Source organism: Sinocyclocheilus grahami, unplaced genomic scaffold (assembly GCF_001515645.1).
Source record: "Sinocyclocheilus grahami isolate Dianchi unplaced genomic scaffold, SAMN03320097.WGS_v1.1 scaffold68.1, whole genome shotgun sequence".
Classification (NCBI taxonomy): Eukaryota; Metazoa; Chordata; class Actinopteri; order Cypriniformes; family Cyprinidae; genus Sinocyclocheilus; species Sinocyclocheilus grahami.
In genome coordinates this window covers 269562-292768 of record NW_015505247.1, presented here as the reverse complement: position 1 = coordinate 292768, position 23207 = coordinate 269562, and the positions used below count along the sequence as shown (strand labels likewise).

The 23207-nt window shown below is 40.5% G+C and overlaps 2 protein-coding genes across 8 annotated transcripts in view; one reads left to right on the top strand and one right to left on the bottom strand.

The window, feature by feature from the left end:
- The window catches only part of LOC107585219 (histone-lysine N-methyltransferase NSD2-like), a 27466-nt gene extending 18420 nt beyond the window's left edge, over positions 1 to 9046 (bottom strand). Inside the window, exons 1-12 of one of the 2 annotated variants that reach the window (XM_016272125.1) lie at positions 8818 to 9046; positions 6369 to 7120; positions 6034 to 6226; positions 2999 to 3159; positions 2439 to 2909; positions 2282 to 2362; positions 2016 to 2187; positions 1715 to 1771; positions 1481 to 1590; positions 1221 to 1314; positions 976 to 1091; positions 659 to 769 (exon numbers count right to left, since the gene is read on the bottom strand). In XM_016272125.1, the coding sequence (XP_016127611.1) occupies positions 659 to 769; positions 976 to 1091; positions 1221 to 1314; positions 1481 to 1590; positions 1715 to 1771; positions 2016 to 2187; positions 2282 to 2362; positions 2439 to 2909; positions 2999 to 3159; positions 6034 to 6226; positions 6369 to 7106 (2304 nt within the window). In that variant the 5' untranslated portion in view covers positions 7107 to 7120; positions 8818 to 9046. The remainder of the gene's footprint in view (positions 1 to 658; positions 770 to 975; positions 1092 to 1220; positions 1315 to 1480; positions 1591 to 1714; positions 1772 to 2015; positions 2188 to 2281; positions 2363 to 2438; positions 2910 to 2998; positions 3160 to 6033; positions 6227 to 6368; positions 7121 to 8817) is intronic. The other variant, XM_016272126.1, reaches the window with a different exon arrangement.
- A 1082-nt stretch (positions 9047 to 10128) lies between these two features.
- LOC107585220 (LETM1 and EF-hand domain-containing protein 1, mitochondrial-like) overlaps positions 10129 to 23207 on the top strand; it is a 28142-nt gene continuing 15063 nt past the window's right edge. For 4 of the 6 annotated variants that reach the window (XM_016272132.1, XM_016272128.1, XM_016272131.1 and 1 more), the window contains exons 1-2: positions 10129 to 10413; positions 22814 to 22871. In XM_016272132.1, the coding sequence (XP_016127618.1) occupies positions 10335 to 10413; positions 22814 to 22871 (137 nt within the window). In that variant the 5' untranslated portion in view covers positions 10129 to 10334. Of the gene's footprint in view, positions 10414 to 12972; positions 13258 to 22813; positions 22872 to 23207 lie in introns of those variants that run through there. The other 2 variants (XM_016272133.1, XM_016272127.1) reach the window with 1 other exon arrangement.

The following is a 23207-nucleotide window of genomic DNA, read 5'->3' as shown; positions in this document are numbered from 1 at the left end:
CTGGCAGAGAATGAGTTTTCATTTTAAATAAGCCCGTCTCCAGCAACATTTCCAGTTTTTGTTGTGGTTCAATTTTTTTGTTTTCTGCAGCGACTCTGAGCACATTTATTACCCTTTATTCTGGCTGAAGCACATTTGTTTCAATCTATAAGAATAATCAGCCTACACTACCAGTCAATAGTTTTAAAACAGTAAGATTTTTAAGGTTTTTTATTTATTTTTGATCAAAAGTGATGATAAAGGCATTTATAATGTTACAAAAGATTTCTATTTCACATAAATAGTGTTCATATCGATATCGGAATTATATCGTATCGACCTAAATTAAGAAATATATCGTGATATAAATTTAGGCCATATCGTCCAGCCCTAATAAATAATATAAATATATATTTTATATATCTCTTTTTTTTTCCCCTCACACGTTTTCAACAAAGAAAACCTTGAGATTTAACAATGTTTTTGTAGAACGTTGTGTATAAAGCTTGTTCGGAAATGGTGACAAAAACAATGTGTTTTATTATGAGCCCAAATATTTGATTACAGTATTTTTATAAAGTGCCCATCCCTACTACTGGTACTGCAAAAAGGCTAGTATCTTTACCTTTTTAAAATGTAGTACTGGTACTTTTGACAACACTACACAGAGTTCACTCACCAGACACACACTTTCTTTCCTGGCACCTGCAGTTCGTTCGATCTTCTTTGAGTGATGTGATTCGTCTGTACTGTCACTGGGAGAATCAGGTCTCTGCTCACACAGCGAACTCTGAAATATGCATTCAGAATATATTTACTTACAGGACATCTTGTAGGCAAAAAAGTGACAGAAACCATTCATTTATCATTCCAAACAAAGTCAATTATTCAAACCAAGAAACACTGAATGAATGTCACATTTTACAAACTGGTTCACACATTATCAGGTTTCAAGTATGATATTTCAAGTATTGAAAAACAAACAAATACACACACCTCTGGTTCAGGAGAAGATAATGGGCAGTGCTTTTTGGATGAGACAGGAAAAGATTGTCTGCCTGACTCCTGTTTCCACTTCCTGACACGTTTGGCTTTAGCAGGAGACTCGCCCCCTGAGAAACAAAGACAATTTTAAAAACATAGAAACTGTAAAAATAAATCAATAAATAAAAAAAGGACACAAAGAAGAACAGTGTTTGGACTGGGCCTTTTCTGTAGTTTAAAATGGTTTGTGGATTTACTTGGGCCTTTAGCTCGTTTCCTTTTGTCATCCCTGTCTGCCTTCCGCCTCCTCCCCCTGAGTTTACTGACAGTGGCCTCATTTGATGGTGCCTTCTGACAGAAAAGTAGGAATGAAAAACAATATTACTAATTTAATTTCAAAAATTATTAATTGACTGATTAAATTATTTTATTATAATTTAATTTAGCATTAATTAATTAAAACAGTTCATGCTAAAATATTTCCACTCAGACTAATGCATGGCATTTTCACTTATACCTTTTGGCCTTTCTGCTTTTTTACCACTTTTTCAAGCTTGGTTTTCTTTTTAGGCTGCAGCACCACATCATCCTTTGATTCTCGTAAACGTTTGTAGACTATTTTCTTTCCTGTATGAATCAGTCAGAATGCATGCTTATTTGAAACCTTTTATAAAGTAGAATTTCAGGTTTTAACCATATACTTTCTCCATAAACAACTAAAATGTTGCTAATATCGAAACCACCCACACACCTTTAGATGAATCTTCCTCCTCCAAGACTTTTGGGCTTGGTGCTAATACCTTTATATCTGATAAAAGAAATACACAGGAAATTATTACAAGAGCAAAAATACATGAAACAACAACCCTGAATATTTTTGAGGGTTTTTATTTTAAAAGAAAGGCATAAAGAGAAATGAGGATTGTTTAAATTATATAATGACTCTCTATAGATTGTTTAATTTTTATAGACACAAAAACAGCAATTATCACTGGTTAGGAAATTGTTTGCAATTTACAGTTTATAAATGTCTTTTAAGTTACATGTCTCACCTGAAAGTCCAGGATTAGTGGACACTGCGCTTAAAGTGTCAGAGATACTGACACCAGCTTTTACTTTCCTCTTCTTTACTGAATTTGGTGCTGCAGGAAACTTCTGTCTGAGCTGTCTCTGTTTCTTTTGAGCTTTTGGCTGAAGGTCTAGATCAATACAGAGCAGGTCCTTCTTATATGTAAAGATAAAATGAAAAGAAAGTTATTACCACAAAATACAACAGAAAAACTGATTATTATCCAGTGAGACAACACACACAACACACCTTTTGCTGGTAAGCCCATTTTCCAGCCTTTGTCTTTATTTTACTCTGATGTTCAGATGTCTCTGATGCAGTGCAGGAAACCTAAAATGCCAAAAGTTTTGAAACATTACATCTCTAGCCTCAAATTGAAATCCTAATTCTACACTGAGATAACTACCTGAACATTAGACCCAGGGACATCTTTTGCAGAGGAAGCTTCTGTCTTCTTCCACTTCAGTATTGTGCCGTGCCGATCCTTCTTCGCTGACGTTTTAGGTGCTTTTTGGGGGAAGGTGTTTTTCCCTGATGAAGTGCTACTGTCTGTGGGTTGGGAGAAGAGGCCTGGGATGATGGTTGTTGTTGTGGAGTTGGGGCTGGAATGAGTGGAGTCGGGAGGAGTGAGGCTGACCAGCTCCTGAGACTCCCTCTGATCTGGGTCTTGCTGTGGTCCCTGATTGCGCTGTGCTTGAAGCTCTTGTAGCATGCGAGGGTTGAACTGGGCTTTCCCATTTTCATAAACAAAGCTGAATTTGGCCAGTCGCTCCTCTAATAGTAGACCCAAGGCTTCTGTTGCCTGTGACACACCTGTCTCCCACTGTTCCCGGAACTTACGAGGAACTGCCCGCTGTAGAGAGCACATCAAAGACATCTAAGACAAAGGAATTTCATGATAATACAACAAATGTAGAGTAACACATTAATCCCATTAGTGAAAAATACAGACAATAATTACTGTACCTTCCTTCCACTGATATCAATGGGTAGTTTGTTGCTGCGGCAAAGTGACTGGTACTGGTGTTTTCCTGAGAAGGTGACCATGCTCTTCTCAAAAACATATCCTCTCTCTGGAGCATTTCCGAAGTACTGTACATGGTACAATAATCCTGTGCGGCTATTCACTGCCCCAAAAAAGAAAAGAGTTAAGTCTTTAAAAAAAATTAAGAAGTACACTTCTTACAGGTGCTACATTTCTCATGCTGCCTTGTTAACAGCTAGAAGCCAGTCCTTCTCTCTGCTTGTTAGCTCAAGGTCACACTTGTGCAAACAATTTTCACAGGATCTGTGCTCTCCCCTATTAGTACTTTCAAACCATCTTTTAGGACCAAATGCAGGTGTTGTTCGCAACTCAAATGCAACTCTTCTCTCAACTTTTAGCTATCTGCATCACAAACACAGCTTTCTAATGACTCATTATCTCTTTTACTCATGGAGTCCCCCAGGGCTTTGTTTTCGGCCCTTCTTCTGCTCTTATTTTCAATATTAAAATGCATTCTCTTCACATTATTACACCATTATGGTCACAGTTACCATTTGATGATGTCTTTTTGAACAGAGTTCTTTCCTAATTCTGCCAAACCATTCAAAATCGGGATGATGCTGTCAGCCCATCATTTCAGTCCATATTAACTACCTGGTCAAGGCAGCATTCTTTTATCCTGGTATAATTCTTTTAAACCTGTGAAAATGGCACATCTTTGCTTAATTCTTAGCCCAAAAGACACTGAATCTCTGGTACATGCTTTCATAATTTCACAGCTTGGTTACTGCAATTTTCTCATAATTGGCCTTCCCACCAAAACCATTGCAATCACCCCCCCCCAATCCTGTTTAAGTTCCACTGGCCACACGTTTCATCTGTTATTTACTACAAAGCACTTATTGTAATCTTTAAATCCCTTAATGACCTTGCTCCTTGAGTCTCTGAGCTACTTCAGCTGTTTCCTTGATGTCCCCTAGATTCTGACTTCCCACCATGGGTGGCAAATCATGCAGTGCCATGGCATCTAAACTTAAGGCCAAAGTATATTTCGGCTTTTACGCGTACACGAGGGTCCACGTACGCATAACTTCTGGAGAAAATACATCAGATGCTTGACAAAGATGAAGCTTTCTAGAGCGCATGTGTCGACCGCCTGAATTTGCACACACTACCAAATGGAGTATACTTTGAAAGGCTACACATTCGACTATACGCGTACACTAGGGCTGTGTATCACCAGCAAAGTCACGATACGATATGTATCACGATACAGAGGCCACGATACGATACATGACTGCACTGAATTTCACCTCAGAAGAATTTAGAAAAACAGCTGTTTATTAAACACTGCTTACTATAGTGCCATTTCTAACTATTGGCAGAGCAGGCAGTTGACCTCTGCATTATGAAGGGCCTCCATAATTGTACCACAGTACAATATAGGTAATTACATATGTTTCATGTTTACATTGTGTACACCCCACCAGGTACAATATTCTGATTGTTTGCATCTTGTTTTTAAGCCCATAAATAATAATGTACTTGTTCTAATAAATGTATATTGTAATGTACTCATTCTAATATATTTAAAAAATAATTTACATTTCTGGTAGGTTATCATTGCACAAATTAACACTCTACAATAAAAAATAAATAAAATTAGAAGAGTTCTAAACTACCGCGCTGTCTTCACTGTATCTAACGCGCACACTCTCAAGGCTGATTTATGGCTGATTTATACTCGAGCATCAGCAAGTTCGCTTTGAGTGCGCGCGACGTCGTTTTGCGTGGCGCTGTGCACAACATTTTTTGTAACTTTCCAAGCAGCTCCGCTTCCGAAGATGCACAAGTTCAAAGCGACTCTAGCCGAACATGCACATCTGTGCAAGCATTTGTGTGAAACAAGCAGTTTGGTGTTAAGTGCAGTCACACACACAGATCACGCTGCGGCCAAACTCAGACATTCAGGAACAAACTTTTTAGCGCTGCCCCGCAGTTTTATCAACTAAATAGCTTAATCGCTCAAGAGCTACATTATCTTTCTCAACAAGGAGTTGGTAGCATCATTATTTCTAAAGGAAAAGCCACAGCTTTACTGTTAATAGAGAAACGCGGCAAAACGGTGGTAATTCATACATACACAGCATCTCTCTCTCTGTCGTAAATGAACAGCTGATGAATTACACTTTTCTGAGAATAGAATATTGAAGTGGAGATTGCTAAACTGCAAGCTAACCGCTGTTTTCAGAAAGCAAGCGCATTTATCCACAGTGGAGAGAGAGCGCGCGTGCACAGGGTTGCCAGGTTGACAAAGATAAGTAGCACACTTAGCAGATATTTCTGTATTGCGCAAGTGTAAAGCTCTGTTCTTTAATTTATCAGCCAACCCAGTTGTGTTCCTCTGCGGCCAGATTAAACATAGTTGTAGCCTATATATGCTCTATTCATTCTTTTTTAGAAACCTTGCACTTTTCTACTCAATTTTAGACATTGTAAAATTTTAAACAAATTAAGCGCGGTCCACTGCTACACACGTGCCACAATATCGATACAGGGCCAGCTGTATCGATACTCGTATCGCCAAATCTCTGTGACGATACATCGTCGTATCGATATTTTGAACACAGCACTAGCGTACACTAGTGTAAAAAACTAAGTATACTTTGGGCTTCACTCTCATGTAGCCTTTAAAACTTCAAAAACTCAGTTAAAAGCTTTATTTTTTCACAGTGTTATTTTCCACATCAGACTTTTTTATAATCAATATCTATCAGTTTGCAGTTACAGTTCTAATAATGTTATTGATTGAGTTATTTGATATCCCATGCTTTTCCATGTCTAAATATAGATCACTATTCAACGGTTCAGCCAGAGTTAAACAAGGATCATACTGACATGCCACAAACCGTCAGAAATTGAGTAAGACAGCAATGATGCAAATCTGTTGTCGTTGACGATATGGTGATGGAAAGTGCATTAAAAACTGTAAGTCAACTAATCTAGCACACCTTACCTTTTGACCTAAAGTGCATGTTAAACTCTGGGTCTGTAGTGATCATGCATGGCCACCAAGGGTATCCAGACACTTTGGTCCAGATAACATCTCCCACTGAGAACTGCAAATGGGGTTGTGTCCCTGTACAACACACTTCCACATCATCCACACCCTGTGCAACATCACTCAATTCGCAATCAGACACGGGCTCCTGCAAGACAGAAATGAAGAACTGTAAGAAGAAGAAAAAAAAATCCTTTACACAAGTGGTAAACACATTTTCCTTATGACAAACAACTAATTTTGTATTAAATGCAGTTGAAGGAGGGAAAATGAGTGCCATTAAGCTATACCTGAATGGGGATGGAAGGTACACTAACAGGTATCTCGCCATCAGTCTGCTCATTAGATGCAGTGGGAACACATGGTTCAATGGTGAGGTCATTAGACCTTATGGTGGTGTGTAGTAGAGGGGATTTATCAGAACTCAAAGTAGGGGTTAAAATTGACTGTGTCCGATTTGGTGGACTTCTCTTCCTCACAAGACCCCTCTTCTTCTTTCGTCTTTCTCTCCTGGCAGTTGGAGAGGCCAGAAAACCTTCTGAAAGTCTCAAAGGTGCATCTGTCTCCTCTGTTCCCTCCCCTGCATAATCTGCTCCGAATCGATTTGTCTTACCACCTAGATTTACCACACATTTGGTTATTTTAAAAGTGAGTTCAGGAGAAACACTGGACTTCCTCGGAGGGCTGGCATGTTGAGGAACAGGCTCCACCCCTTTGAGAAGAGGCTGTGCAGCTGTGGCGGTACAGAGCTTTGGAATTGTGTCTTGATCGCCATTTAACAAGCGGGAAGTCAGGTCCTTTAGTCGCTCATGGGTGTGGTTATGACCATGACTGCCAATCATCTGCAAAACGCTTTCTTGAGGTGTAGCTGCCAACTGAGTAGCAGCTTTATCCATGAGCATAGTAGGGTCAGTGCTCCCATCACCCCGACCCTTACGTCCACCAGGTGAATCAGAGGGCTGTTTCATGGTGGTAGGACTCCCGGGCTCTGGCATTGCAGGCAATGATGTCCCTTTACTATCTGTCATTACTAACCAGGTGCCTGCAAAAGACAAAAAATAGACGATTACAAAAACAAACATTTACATTCAGTCCTCACCTACATTACAAAAAAAGGCATATTAAAAAATATGTACACATGAATACTGAAATAAATTATATTTACCATACAGCTGTGTGATTGTTATTAAATAAAATATACAGTGCTTATATTAGGGGGCCCCTGTGTTATAAAACCTTTGCTTTAAAACAAAAAAAAAAAAAAAGAAAAAAAAGTTATATTTTAATGCAAACACAACTACATTATGGGCCACACCTTAGAAGCCAAGGCCCACTTCTGTTCATGAATTATACAAAAAAAAAAAATAAATAATAATAATATAAAAAACGGTTTAAAGGTTTAAAAATATCGTCGCAAAACAAAAATATTCAACGTAAAAAGACTACCAGAACAAACATAACCGACGTTTACGGTAAATACATAGTAATTGTTCTAACCACTGCACCTGTGGCGACTGCTGCAAGCTGCAGGTCCTAAATAGCCACAAATAAACAGTGGTTACAGTTCGTGTCGGACACTGTGGTTATGTGAAAAAATTGTGGGTTATTCCGAGGATGGAGTTTGAGAACTGGAATGGTTTGGTCCCACAATAAAATGGCTTCCGTGGAGGATTCGCAGAGCGCGAGTGGGTGGCCAGCCGCTTTGATTCAGCTCAATGCACAACCCCCGACGCCACCTCCTCAAATGAATCCTGCAACAAAATCCAATAATACAAACCAAACGACACCAAATAAGCACTGCCAGCTTTCTATTAACGAAATAATAAATAAACGCAGCGCTTTGGACTTGTAACATGCACAACGACAATAACTGAATCATATCTTAAAAGCGCATACAAACAAAACCTAACCAAAGCTTTATGTAAAAGAGTGACTGCTCAAATGCAAATGTCCGTTTGGTCCTAAACAAGAGGCAGTTATCGAGCTATTGTTATTCAGGATGAGCGGTCGGGATGCCTCATTAACATCAATGAAGGAAGATTACGGACGAGTCAGTGATGGACTCGTTCAACCGTCCTAATAGCCCACAGCAAACGGAAAGAAAATAACTCCCTTTAATACAAACTTTTACGCAAAAAAATGAAACTAAAACCTTCCGTAGGAATTGTGATCTCGGTTGAAATGCTGCAATACTTCAGAGACCAGACGTATGTAAGGAAATGTAACAGTTACATACACAGTGGAGCAAAAGATATCAAGCCATATGTTCGTGAAAGTAACAGTATAGAGCTAATATGATGTTAGCAAAGAAATTACTCGCCACATCACAAAACACTTGTGCGGACCAAACATTTCTACGCTATTAAATATGTAACCTCTGAGGAGCTGTCTGGGGCTGTGATACATACTGTAACCACATGGCACATTTTATTAACTCTGGAATCATTTATTCTTTAAACTGAAGCTGACAAACATCGCGAACTACAGCTTAGCCAGCTAGCAAGTGAGGTGCAGCTGCCTCAGTGAGTGACATACTACAAAACGACTCGTTTATCCGTGAAAGAAAACCTCTAATATCCCACCCCAGCGTGTAATAGACAGCAAACCCCCTAATTATGATGTGCCATGATTTATTCCTGTGGGAAAATAAACCTGTTTACTGCATCTCCATAACTCCCGACCCGTACTGAGAAGCTTGCGGGAAACTCTCTCATCCCAATCAGCGCCAAAAATACTCACATCCGATTGGCTGACACGCGACGGCACAATTCAACCGGCCTTTTCAAATATCACCGTCTTCGCGGCTGACTCTCCGTTGAACATCTTCACTTATCCTTGGCGCACTCCAAACTTCATCGCAGGTTCGTTGTTTAAGATGAAGCCATGAGATTCTGAGATCATCTGTTTTTGTTTTATTTCGAAAAATGGCAACGCGACACAGATCACTGCTCGGGGAATTGAGCGGAGGGCAATTCTCACCATGTGATGTCAATGCGAGAGGGCGGGGATTCGTTTATCTTGTTGCCAGTTGCACAGAGAAAATAGGGGAAACGCTGAGTTTTACGTCATTGTATAAAACTAACGATCACGTTTTGGAATTTATTAGTTGCAATTTTTTTTGGTTGAATATAAACCAATACTGAAATGTGTACATTTTAAAATATATTTGTAATTTTCAGTTAATATGCTCTGAGCGTGTAGTCGATTTGCACTCAAGCATGAGTGTCTGGCAACCCGAAAATAAGCGCGCCAGACTGTGTTGCCATGTCCGTTTGTTATAAACGTCTTTTGGTTTGTTGATTTATTACGGCGCTTATAGACACTGGCTGCGTTTTTGTTATTTCCAATTTATGTAAATGCACCGACAAAAGATTTATTCATTGATTTAGATGGTATGTTAAACTTTTAATTGATTTAAAACACATAATTACATAAGACAAATCCATTGCAGCAAATACTATGTTTTATGTATATTATGCTGCAATAAATAGACCAAATGAAGCACGCAATTACCCCCTTGGAAGGAATGAAACTGAGTTCGCTTATTTTAGTGAGACGGTTCACGTATTTTGAGCATATTTTATCATATTAGATGGCTAGCTTTTCTACGGAGATCTGGCAACATTGGCGCCAAGACCCGTATTGACCTCATTGGCCAGGGTTCACAAACCAGTAAAATGTTTCAAAAGCAGTTTATACCTATTTAATTTCCGTGTCTAGAAGAATGTTTAGCAATCGCTTTTGTTGTATGTATTAAAAAAATGTATGTATTATTATTATTGCATACTTAAAACAAGCGTCAATCATTTAGGATGCGTGTCAAACTACATCATGTCTAACGTTAGCTTTTTTAGGATATTTAACGCTAATCAACATGCACTGTTGGCCAACTCATTTAGAGTTTTAAGAGTCTGCTTTGTCCACACATTTGATTGGAGGTCGTGTGGCCGCTCGCTTCATCGTTTTTCCTCGGTCAGTCCAGTCACCTTCATAGGCAGAAACTGCAGCACGCCCCCTGCTGGCTGAGTTCAACCAACAGGAAGACGGAAGCAAATACCGAACGCTTGCAAACTCATCGCTTGCCTTGAATCACCGAGGAGGCTACAAGGGCATGAGCCAAGAGCTTAGGACTATGACTTCTGTGGATAGTTCATAAACCGTCAGTGTATTACCTCTTTACGAGCACTCAGCGTTACTGTGAATATTACATTAACGTTTGACGCCTTTTCATCCATATAACGTTAGACGGGAACAGAATGGCATCGATTTTGCTCACCAGGTCTCGGACTCCTTTGCTGAAAACATCTAGGTCATTAAAGCACGAATTCAGAAAAGGTACAACTGTTCTTTGTTTATCATAGGAGATATTAGTATGTGGTTAAATGTATTGTTTTGAACACGATTTTAATGGTTAATATTGTAATTCCCTCTCTGCCTTTATGTATTGAGACGGGCAGCGAGCGATATGAACTGTCAAAATGCGGTACATTGTGCTGATGTAGGCGTACAGTAACCAGTTTTATTTATACAGCAAAGCCGACAAGGCCTTGCGACTTTAATATCACCTTGATTCGTTTACTGTGTTATTCAATCCGGACATTTCAGACCTGTCATGCACACTGCTGCAGATGTCTTCTGAAAAGAGTCCCTCCTGACACTACATTGGTTTAAATCATAGAGTTCGCAGTTTAGCTCTCAAACCTGGCCCGCAAGATTACGCTATTGAACGAGTGGTGAAAATGAGAGGCTTAAGTGATTAGCTAACAAGCTAGCTGTATAGCCTCACAGATTGAATCAGTCATAATCACCGAGAACCATCCGATGTAAACGTCTTCCTGTGCTGAGGGATGCGTCCAGTGCACTGGCACAGATAATGGTGGCTTAGGTTCACACGTGCTTGTGCGTTTGTGTCATCCTGCTCTGTTACTGTAAGCCAGTTCTGGAAAATAACAGCGCTGTAACTGTTTTTGACCGCTGGTTGGTTTGTCAGCTCATTGTTATGTTCAGCACGCGAGTCGTTTCCACGCTTTTGAAGAAACGTTTGCTTTTCGTTGAATTATGGAGTGCTTCTTTTAAGTGAGACGCTGAATTACAGGAATGAACCGCGGTGTTAGTTGCAGGTGTAGGCAGACGGACGCTCCTGTCTGAGAACGTCAATACGATTGACTGAAATCGGAAAAAAAAAATCGTTTAATGTTTGAAAATAGACACGCGTGTCATTTTATGTAGTTCTGTAGCTACGTGTAATGCGGCTATATATCGTTTTAGAGCGTCATGTTTTGCTGAGGCGGCTGGAGAGCCGAAGCTCGTAGTCTTGTGTGCACTGGAGGTTATCTGAGGACAGACTCGGCCGTCTGTCGCTGACTGCAGTGGCTGCTTCCTTATTATTGACCTGTCTTCTGTTTACACTAGTGCGTATCCTCGTCTACACTTGCGTTTTCACTGCGTTTCAGAAACGTTCTCCGTGCACACTGCACAACCGAAAACGCAGGTCACATGACCATTCATGCAGGGACAGCAATGAGCATGATGATGTTGTTGTTTACACGGTCGTCAAGGATACGCAGAGCGAATTTGGGAAGCCACGCCATCGTTTTCAAAAGTGTCCGTTTACACTGAAACGCAACCCCGGAGTTTTCAAATGAAAACGGGCCCTGCAGCGTTTTCAAAATTCTCCGTTTTATCTTGTTGCCAGTTGCACAGAGAAAATAGGGGAAACGCTGAGTTTTACGTCATTGTATAAAACTAACGATCACGTTTTGGAATTTATTAGTTGCCATTTTTTTTGGTTGAATATAAACCAATACTGAAATGTGTACATTTTAAAATATATTTGTAATTTTCAGTTAATATGCTCTGAGCGTGTAGTCGATTTGCACTCAAGCATGAGTGTCTGGCAACCCGAAAATAAGCGCGCCAGACTGTGTTGCCATGTCCGTTTGTTATAAACGTCTTTTGGTTTGTTGATTTATTACGGCGCTTATAGACACTGGCTGCGTTTTTGTTATTTCCAATTTATGTAAATGCACCGACAAAAGATTTATTCATTGATTTAGATGGTATGTTAAACTTTTAATTGATTTAAAACACATAATTACATAAGACAAATCCATTGCAGCAAATACTATGTTTTATGTATATTATGCTGCAATAAATAGACCAAATGAAGCACGCAATTACCCCCTTGGAAGGAATGAAACTGAGTTCGCTTATTTTAGTGAGACGGTTCACGTATTTTGAGCATATTTTATCATATTAGATGGCTAGCTTTTCTACGGAGATCTGGCAACATTGGCGCCAAGACCCGTATTGACCTCATTGGCCAGGGTTCACAAACCAGTAAAATGTTTCAAAAGCAGTTTATACCTATTTAATTTCCGTGTCTAGAAGAATGTTTAGCAATCGCTTTTGTTGTATGTATTAAAAAAATGTATGTATTATTATTATTGCATACTTAAAACAAGCGTCAATCATTTAGGATGCGTGTCAAACTACATCATGTCTAACGTTAGCTTTTTTCGGATATTTAACGCTAATCAACATGCACTGTTGGCCAACTCATTTAGAGTTTTAAGAGTCTGCTTTGTCCACACATTTGATTGGAGGTCGTGTGGCCGCTCGCTTCATCGTTTTTCCTCGGTCAGTCCAGTCACCTTCATAGGCAGAAACTGCAGCACGCCCCCTGCTGGCTGAGTTCGGATATTTAACGCTAATCAACATGCACTGTTGGCCAACTCATTTAGAGTTTTAAGAGTCTGCTTTGTCCACACATTTGATTGGAGGTCGTGTGGCCGCTCGCTTCATCGTTTTTCCTCGGTCAGTCCAGTCACCTTCATAGGCAGAAACTGCAGCACGCCCCCTGCTGGCTGAGTTCAACCAACAGGAAGACGGAAGCAAATACCGAACGCTTGCAAACTCATCGCTTGCCTTGAATCACCGAGGAGGCTACAAGGGCATGAGCCAAGAGCTTAGGACTATGACTTCTGTGGATAGTTCATAAACCGTCAGTGTATTACCTCTTTACGAGCACTCAGCGTTACTGTGAATATTACATTAACGTTTGACGCCTTTTCATCCATATAACGTTAGACGGGAACAGAATGGCATCGATTTTGCTCACCAGGTCTCGGACTCCTTTGCTGAAAACATCTAGGTCATTAAAGCACGAATTCAGAAAAGGTACAACTGTTCTTTGTTTATCATAGGAGATATTAGTATGTGGTTAAATGTATTGTTTTGAACACGATTTTAATGGTTAATATTGTAATTCCCTCTCTGCCTTTATGTATTGAGACGGGCAGCGAGCGATATGAACTGTCAAAATGCGGTACATTGTGCTGATGTAGGCGTACAGTAACCAGTTTTATTTATACAGCAAAGCCGACAAGGCCTTGCGACTTTAATATCACCTTGATTCGTTTACTGTGTTATTCAATCCGGACATTTCAGACCTGTCATGCACACTGCTGCAGATGTCTTCTGAAAAGAGTCCCTCCTGACACTACATTGGTTTAAATCATAGAGTTCGCAGTTTAGCTCTCAAACCTGGCCCGCAAGATTACGCTATTGAACGAGTGGTGAAAATGAGAGGCTTAAGTGATTAGCTAACAAGCTAGCTGTATAGCCTCACAGATTGAATCAGTCATAATCACCGAGAACCATCCGATGTAAACGTCTTCCTGTGCTGAGGGATGCGTCCAGTGCACTGGCACAGATAATGGTGGCTTAGGTTCACACGTGCTTGTGCGTTTGTGTCATCCTGCTCTGTTACTGTAAGCCAGTTCTGGAAAATAACAGCGCTGTAACTGTTTTTGACCGCTGGTTGGTTTGTCAGCTCATTGTTATGTTCAGCACGCGAGTCGTTTCCACGCTTTTGAAGAAACGTTTGCTTTTCGTTGAATTATGGAGTGCTTCTTTTAAGTGAGACGCTGAATTACAGGAATGAACCGCGGTGTTAGTTGCAGGTGTAGGCAGACGGACGCTCCTGTCTGAGAACGTCAATACGATTGACTGAAATCGGAAAAAAAAAATCGTTTAATGTTTGAAAATAGACACGCGTGTCATTTTATGTAGTTCTGTAGCTACGTGTAATGCGGCTATATATCGTTTTAGAGCGTCATGTTTTGCTGAGGCGGCTGGAGAGCCGAAGCTCGTAGTCTTGTGTGCACTGGAGGTTATCTGAGGACAGACTCGGCCGTCTGTCGCTGACTGCAGTGGCTGCTTCCTTATTATTGACCTGTCTTCTGTTTACACTAGTGCGTATCCTCGTCTACACTTGCGTTTTCACTGCGTTTCAGAAACGTTCTCCGTGCACACTGCACAACCGAAAACGCAGGTCACATGACCATTCATGCAGGGACAGCAATGAGCATGATGATGTTGTTGTTTACACGGTCGTCAAGGATACGCAGAGCGAATTTGGGAAGCCACGCCATCGTTTTCAAAAGTGTCCGTTTACACTGAAACGCAACCCCGGAGTTTTCAAATGAAAACGGGCCCTGCAGCGTTTTCAAAATTCTCCGTTTTCGAGGGTCGACAAGAGCAGTGTAAACGACAGGCGTGACCTTAGCAAAAGTAATGCGTTTTAAAATGAAAACGCACTAGTGTAAACAGGGCCTAAAGCATAATTTGTCCACCTTTTAATAACATCTGTCCATTGTAGATTGACATTAGTGACTTTTTGAAGTTAACCGTATTTGACATAGGCCTTTATGGCCCCGCCAATGGCTGCTGTTATTTTGACTACTCGGATCATCAAAAGATTAATTCATTATTCACTGTTAAAATAAAAACATTATAATTCATGAACAAACCACATCATTTCTTGTGTTTCAGGGCAATCCTGTGTTTCATGATCCATCACTTATATGAACTGAGTTTTCATCGTTGTCTATTTTTATCCGGCATTTTTGTGTTAATTTCCCTTAGGCATGTCATATCTTGATATAACCAATATTAATATTTATAATAATTAAAAATTACAAATCAAAACCTATCAAAGACGGTTTAATTCAACCTTGATACCTTCCTACATTTAATTTATACTTAATTGAAAAACATTTCAGTCGTACTTTGTTCACAGTTTTCTTAGCAGTGTAAACGACAGGCGTGACCTTAGCAAAAGTAATGCGTTTTAAAATGAAAACGCACTAGTGTAAACAGGGCCTAAAGCATAATTTGTCCACCTTTTAATAACATCTGTCCATTGTAGATTGACATTAGTGACTTTTTGAAGTTAACCGTATTTGACATAGGCCTTTATGGCCCCGCCAATGGCTGCTGTTATTTTGACTACTCGGATCATCAAAAGATTAATTCATTATTCACTGTTAAAATAAAAACATTATAATTCATGAACAAACCACATCATTTCTTGTGTTTCAGGGCAATCCTGTGTTTCATGATCCATCACTTATATGAACTGAGTTTTCATCGTTGTCTATTTTTATCCGGCATTTTTGTGTTAATTTCCCTTAGGCATGTCATATCTTGATATAACCAATATTAATGTTTATAATAATTAAAAATTACAAATCAAAACCTATCAAAGACGGTTTAATTCAACCTTGATACCTTCCTACATTTAATTTATACTTAATTGAAAAACATTTCAGTCGTACTTTGTTCACAGTTTTCTTTAAATAAATAAATAAATAAATAAAGAAAAATTACACAGCACAAGTAAATGGTAATAAAAACCACAAATCTCTGGACCTTGCAGCCTTAGCAAGCAGCTATGGCTTTATACCTTGTCTAAACGAAAGAAAACATGCTCTTTTGCTTGCTTACTCAACCACAGCATTTCTCCCACAATCTCTAATTGATTTTGAAATATTCTTGAAGTGCTTCCTGAGAAACCCCAGTAACTCCCATGTGTGGACTTTCTTTCTTGTAGCTAGTCTGCAGCGGTGTGGCCTGGCAAATGATTAACCGCAGCTCTGCTTGACAAGCCTATAAATTAGAGGTCCGATCTGAATATGCATTGTTAGGTAAACAAGTGCTACCAAGAATAGTTTTCATAGCATTCAGTCTTTGGATTGATAATGTGGATTATCATAAAAAAAAAAGAAAAACATACCAATTATAAGCTTGACAACACTGGCTATTAACTCTTTCCCCGACAGTGTTTTTTGTTTTAAGTTGCCAGCCACCGCCAACATTTTTAATCATTTTCACAAAAGTTTAATGGCACCCAGAATATTTATTGTATGAATATCTGAACATGCAATATGTTAAAACAAAGAACAGAGCCTCTGCTTTAAATAAAATAAAAAAACTTTTATTCTAGCTTCATACAATCTTTTTTTTTATCAACACTTGAATGTGGGTAAGTTTCATGAAAAAACTAGAGGTCGATCGATATGGGTTTTTCACTGGCCGATGCCGATATTTAGAAATCAGGGCAGCCGATGGCCGATATATGATGCCAATTTTCTTTCTTTTTTTCCCCATTCATCTCATAAAAGTGAGTTTGAGCAAATGATTATTGCAGGGTACAAGATAGTAATGGTAGTAGTAGCCCAATTTAGAGTAATAATACATGGCTCAAAACTTAAGCATCTTCTCAAAACAGTTCTGAAGGATGCTTTTTGTTTATGTTTGCTGACAGACACCAGTGTTTCCCCACAGACTGCAAATTAATTCTCTGCCAGCAGAAGGCGCTTTGGGAGCTGGAGATATAGCAGTTTCCCTGGTAAAGGCTGTAATCAAATAAGCGCTGCTCACAAACGCTATCAGGCATTACAGGAAAGACGAAATGAAAATGACATCGGTGCTTTTCTGAAGACAGTCGGTTCTTTTCAAAGATACATTGTAACAAAGTTCGTAGTTCGGTAAGAAGGAGGCGGGAACCGGCGAACATTTAAGATTTTAATAAAATAAACAAACACAATGAAAGTAAAGCGGCAGCCCCTCGCGGACGACTGCCACACAAAATAAAGTCCAGGCCTGGTCCTCTCTTGTCTTTCACTGTCCTCACTCCTCCTTTTATCCTTCCGGAGCTTCTCCGGGGGACTCGAGACCGATGAGTGGTGCAGGTGTCGCTCATTATTAGGGGTGTAACGATATATCGCAGTACGATATTTCGCGATGCAAAAATGTTACGATATGTATCGTAGACTGGTGGCGATACTTTTATGATATGACGGCAGTCTAATCCTATTAGTTGAGCTGCCGACGTGACCTACTCTGCAACAGCGTCGCGTGTGCTTTCCTCGCAGTTGCAGAAATCACTTAAACGGAACATTAGTCGGGCAACATGAGTTTGGCTGAAACTGAAATTGAAGATGCCCCGTCTTATAAGTCCAACGTCTGGCAGCATTTTGGTTTTCCAGTCACGCGACAGGACGACGGTAAAAAAATTACAGACAAAACACAAACTGTTTGTAAACACTGGAAAACAAGGCTGCCATACACAACGTCAAACACTTCGAATATGATGTGCCATTTAAAACGGCATCGCAACAACAAACTCCTGCCACAAAAAGGGTGAAAGGAGGCCAAACATCTATACAACGCAGTTTTGCTGCAACATGGTCTCAGTCAAGTGCGAAAGCTCAAGAAATAACCAGATGCATCAGAGTTTTTGTTGCAAGAGACATGAGACCCATTTTCTGTGGTCGAGAATGTTGGATTTCACGAATTGGTTAGCGTAATGGAGCCCAGATACCATATTCCATCACGCCCGCACTTCAGTCAAGAGGTAGTTCCAGCCCTGTACTGCGAAGCTAAAGCAAAGGTGGTCGACGGTCTGAAAAAATCAGAATGTGGCAATAATGACTGATGGGTGGACTTCGCGGGCTTGTCAGAGCTATATTACAGTCACGGCGCATGTTATTACCACAGAGTGGGAAATTAAAAGTTTCGTGCTTCAGACTCGCCCGCTTTTTGAGTCACACACTGGAACTAACATAGCTGGAGTTTTTAAAGCGGCTATACAAGAGTGGGAGCTTGAAAGGGCTCCTCATAGTACTGCTGTTGTTAGTGACAACGCACGCAACATGGAGGTGGCAGTGAGAGAAGCCGGGTTGTCACCGCATATTAAGTGTTTCGCGCACACATTGAATCTTGCATCGCAAGCAGGTTTAAATGTTTCTCGCGTCAGTCGCTTGCTTGGTCGCGTGAGAAAAGCCATGGCTTTTTTTCACCGCACTGCCACAGCAACAGCTGTGCTCGCGGAAAAGCAAAAGATGCTTGAGATCGCATCACAAAAGCTTATCATGGATGTGGTAACACGATGGAACAGCTCCATTTTAAATTTTGTTCTAAATATCATGATATATATCGTATCGTGAACCCAGTATCGAGATGTGTATCGTATCGTGACCTGAGCATATCGTTACACCCCTACTCATTATCAATTACTCCACCTGCCTCGCTCTGTTCCCATGGCTCTTGGCCCCGCCCCCACTCGTCACATACCCCCATCGCCCCTCGCAGGCCGGGGGGTACTCCCGAGACTGCGCTCTACTCCCCCTCCCCCCTCCGGGGGAGCCGATCACGGCGGCCATGGCGCACCTGGGGGGAAGCATCACAAAAGCTTATCATGGATGTGGTAACACGATGGAACAGCTCCATTTTAAATTTTGTTCTAAATATCATGATATATATCGTATCGTGAACCCAGTATCGAGATGTGTATCGTATCGTGACCTGAGCATATCGTTACACCCCTACTCATTATCAATTACTCCACCTGCCTCGCTCTGTTCCCATGGCTCTTGGCCCCGCCCCCACTCGTCACATACCCCCATCGCCCCTCGCAGGCCGGGGGGTACTCCCGAGACTGCGCTCTACTCCCCCTCCCCCCTCCGGGGGAGCCGATCACGGCGGCCATGGCGTACCTGGGGGTAAGAACAGACAGACGAGGCGAGAGAAAAGGAGACGGAAGGATGAGGAGAGACAGATACGAGAGAGGGGAGAGAGGAAAAGAAAAAAAAATTATCGGTCCGGTTCCCGGACAACACTGCCGCTAGGTCCTCAACCGGCTGAGAGGCTCTCACTTGCGGTGCCATGCGATGGTACTGGACATCGTTGGTGGACAGCCCACCGCTCCTCCGCCTCCTGGCGGACGGCGATGGCTCCTGTTGAGGGCAGCCGGCAGCGAGTCCCCCGTTCCCTGCTTCTCCCCAATCATGGTGGACGGCAGCAGGCTCCGGCCTCATGGCGAACGGGGCCGACTCCTCCGCTCCCTCTCGGACGGCAGCCACCCCTCCTCGACCCAGGAGCGTGGCAGCGAGCGCTCCGTTCCACCTAGTCTTCCATCGTTCCAGCACCACCGCCTCGGGCAGCCACCGGCGGTCTCTCCTCTTGTTCCTGTTGCCCGATCTCCTCAGCAGCGCGATCCCCGTCAGCAGCGAGGGCTCTCTGTGACAGCGTGTCCCTCCTTCCTCCCGGGTTTCGGCACCAATGTAACAAAGTTTGTAGTTCGGGAAGGAGGAGACGGGAACCGGCAAACATTTAAGATTTTAATAAAATAAACAAAAACAAAATGAAAGTAAAGCCTGGTCTTCTCTCGTCTTTCACTGTACTCACTCCTCCTTTTATCCTTCCGTAGCTCCTTCGTGGGACTCGAGACCGGTGAGTGGTGCAGGTGTCGCTCATTATCAATTACTCCACCGGCCTCGCTCCGTTCCCACTGCTCTCGGCCCCACTAGTCACATACATTCATATAAAAACACCCGCGCTGCATTTTAATTTTGAAACGTGAAGCGCTCATTTGATTCAACTTAGTATAAATATGTAATTTTCATGTGGCTCTAAGTCACATGGCACTTACAGCTTAGGTGTTGTGGTTGTGCCTAAAGTTTAATGCCCATGAGCCAAGATGTCAGCATGCAGGATGTGTTTTCTGTCTTTGAAATGAATGGGAATGCAAACGGATTGCATTATTGAATGCTTTGAATTGCTTAGGAAGGTCTGTATTGCTTACTTGTAGTTGACTCTGCAATATCTCTTTGGTTTTGAGACTTTAGTCTTTGCAACTTCAGTGATCTTATCTATGCACCAACAGCTTGTAACACTCCAAAGAGAAAGGAAAACTTGAAATCGCATTATATGACCCCTTTAAGCTGGGATAGTAGAAAGAAATGTAACATTAACAAAACTACAGTACATCCTATACATTTAAACCTACCACTCCCAACCATTAGATCAAACAATTTGTTACTTAGAAAACATCTGAAGCATCATGTGGAGTAAAAACATTTTGTGGGCCCACCCTCATATGATGACTGTTCATTTCTCTACACACCGTGAATCTGTTGCTGTTGTGTTCTTTACATAGCATCCTAAAACAGAAAGGAAGATTTGTGACCACAAAGTTGTTAGTTTTTTTTCTCCACCCTTAAAGGAAGTTAGACAATACACATGAAAGTTCATGTTCTTTCAACATGTCATTACTCTATACAGGGTGTGTTTTATTTTAAATTTACAGTCCCTTGATTGTTTGTCTTTGTCATAGTTTTTTTTTCCTATTCTACACTTAAAAAATAAAAGTTCTCTGTTGTCATCTATGCATACAGTCAGAATGGGTGAGAATAGCTTTACTGGCTTACTCCAGATAAGGGAGTTTCCAGAAGTTATATTTACAGTAAGTGGAAGGACATCCTCCACTCCTTCACTTTCGTTTTTAAATAGATCATCCTCATCCAAGAATGTTATATCTTTCAAATTTAATTTGCACTTCCTCTTTAAACTTAACACATTGCACTTTGTGACATGCAAGATGAACTGCTATTTTGCATCACCGAGATCAAACCTGGCACAAGACATCTGCTAGCAAACAATGTGGAATAGGACAATTTCAGACCACTTTGGCGCCCTAGGCGAAATCCTTGTTGGAGATGTATGCTTTTGAATAGGATAATGATATGATTATTTAAATTTGGTTAAATTTTAAAATTTGTTCATGGTAACCTACCAAATATTTACGTTATTTTGCTGATGCCGTCATTCATTAAAACAAAAAAATGTCAATATACACTAAATAATGGTTAAACTGATAACATTTAAAAACATTCTAATGCTAATATTCAGCTGCTTAAATGTACTTTAACAAGTGGTGTTTTTTGCTAAAATGCAATGTCATATGTTAATGTGTTTAAATGGTCATGAAACCCCAGACTACTTTTTCTGAGATTTTAGCAGAAGTGTTTGTGTTGTACATTATAGAAGACAATGTTAGCATCTAATAATTTTAACTGTTTGAGAAATTGGTTAATTTTAAGCTTTTTTGCGCTATTTTCATCTTCCGGGTTTAAAATCTACATCGTGTTGACGTCACAATTTGTGTACTACTATAGTAATAGGACTATATAGTACATCGATGACGCGTCAGTGTCTATTAAATTATTTATGAGACTGCGTGTTCTTATCCTATGAGAAGATGCTTTGCTTAATTATTCACAACAGCATGTGTTGATTTGCTATGACAGACGCTTCAGACTGCGAGACTGTATACATTAACTGAGAGTAACATTCATGGATCGAAGGAAGGAGAGCATTTGTTTTTGGCTTTGTAATAAGAGCTCGGCACAAACGCGATTCATTCATTAGTGAGTGTAACCGTTTTTACAGCTCGGTGACACAAGCCGTCAAAAGGCTTATATAAACGCAGCAGAATAAGCCTAAAAAGTTATCAGCGCGTTCATATATATGTTTTCGATGCAGAGTGCAAATGGCTGTGCATTTATTTGTGTTTTCACTCGATAGGAGTGAAATGAAACTGTCTGAACCGGAAGCTGTCTGTCCCCTCTTTCCGCTCCGCTGCGCATCACGCCCACTTTTTTTTTTAGCATTTTTTAAAACTGTAGTGAGAACTAACAAAGCACTTTATTTGGCCTTCCGAAAGTAGATGCATTTAGGAATCTTTAAGATTACTTACAACAGAACAGCAATGCATTTTATGGACGACCGTTTCGTGAACCTAGGAGAGGAGGTAATTCTGACTTTGCTATGACAATCTGGCGCTTCTGAATCAGCTACTGTTTTGTTATTAGTTTAAGTATTTGCTATTGACTGTTCAAATGCGGAGTTTTGCGCATCCTGTGTGTGTGTGTGAGAGGGAGGGAGGGAGGGAGCAAGCAAGAGAGGGAGTCACATCAAAGTGGAGTCAGCTGTCTAGACATGTGGGGGCGTGTTAGAATGAGCCATTTTAGGTAGGCGTGGTTGACTCTTAACTTTTATAAAGAATATCTCTTTGGATTTGAGACTTTAGTCTTTGCAACTTTACAGATCTTCTTTATGCACCAAGAGCTTGTAACTCTCCAAAGATAAAGGAAAACTTGAAATCGCATCATACGACCCCTTTAAGGTTTATTGATGAAAAGTTGAAAGTATTTTGGATTCCTCGTTATGCATCTAAGTGCCTCCATCGCTCTGTTTCTGATACAGTTCACACCTTGGACCTTACATACCTTAATTTGTGTGTCCTTTCTCTTGGCAGTGGTGATATTTTTCCCTGTCTGTTTATGCACCACTGGCAAGGGACCAAGTATTTTCTCTGTCCTTTTCTGAGATCCTGTGCTGGCTTGTAGCCTGTAGCACTCTTCATGACCCCCTTATGTTATAACATGTCATCCGTTTTTTTTCTTCCATCATGCACAGATGCATGGTGTTCCTGGAGCTATATTGCGTTACTCTGTCTGTCCATACTTCTTCATGGTGGTCTCATAAGTGTGCTATATGATATCATGATATCTAATTGTATATTTTCTTTACTCTGAATCTCTTTCAGGAAAGTTATCAGAAAATGCATGCTTTAACTGCACTGCACTGCGGTTAGCCACAAACAGGTAAATGGAACCGAATATTAAATTGTAACTGGGTCAGTGACATGATTCTCTCTTTTTTTTTCTTTTCTTTTGTCTGAATCTATTTGGAGAAAAGTGCAATTCATGCATACTATGGCTTGAATATATCTCTTTTATGATGAGCATATTTTTGGTTTCTAAATTTTATTTAACTTTTAATGATATAATTAACTAACATTGATAATAAGAAATGTTACTTGATCATCAAACCAGTATATTAGAATGATTTCTGACTGGATTAATGACTGCTGAAAATTCAGCTTTACTATCACAAGAATAACTGACATTTTACAATATATCACAATAGAAAACAATTTT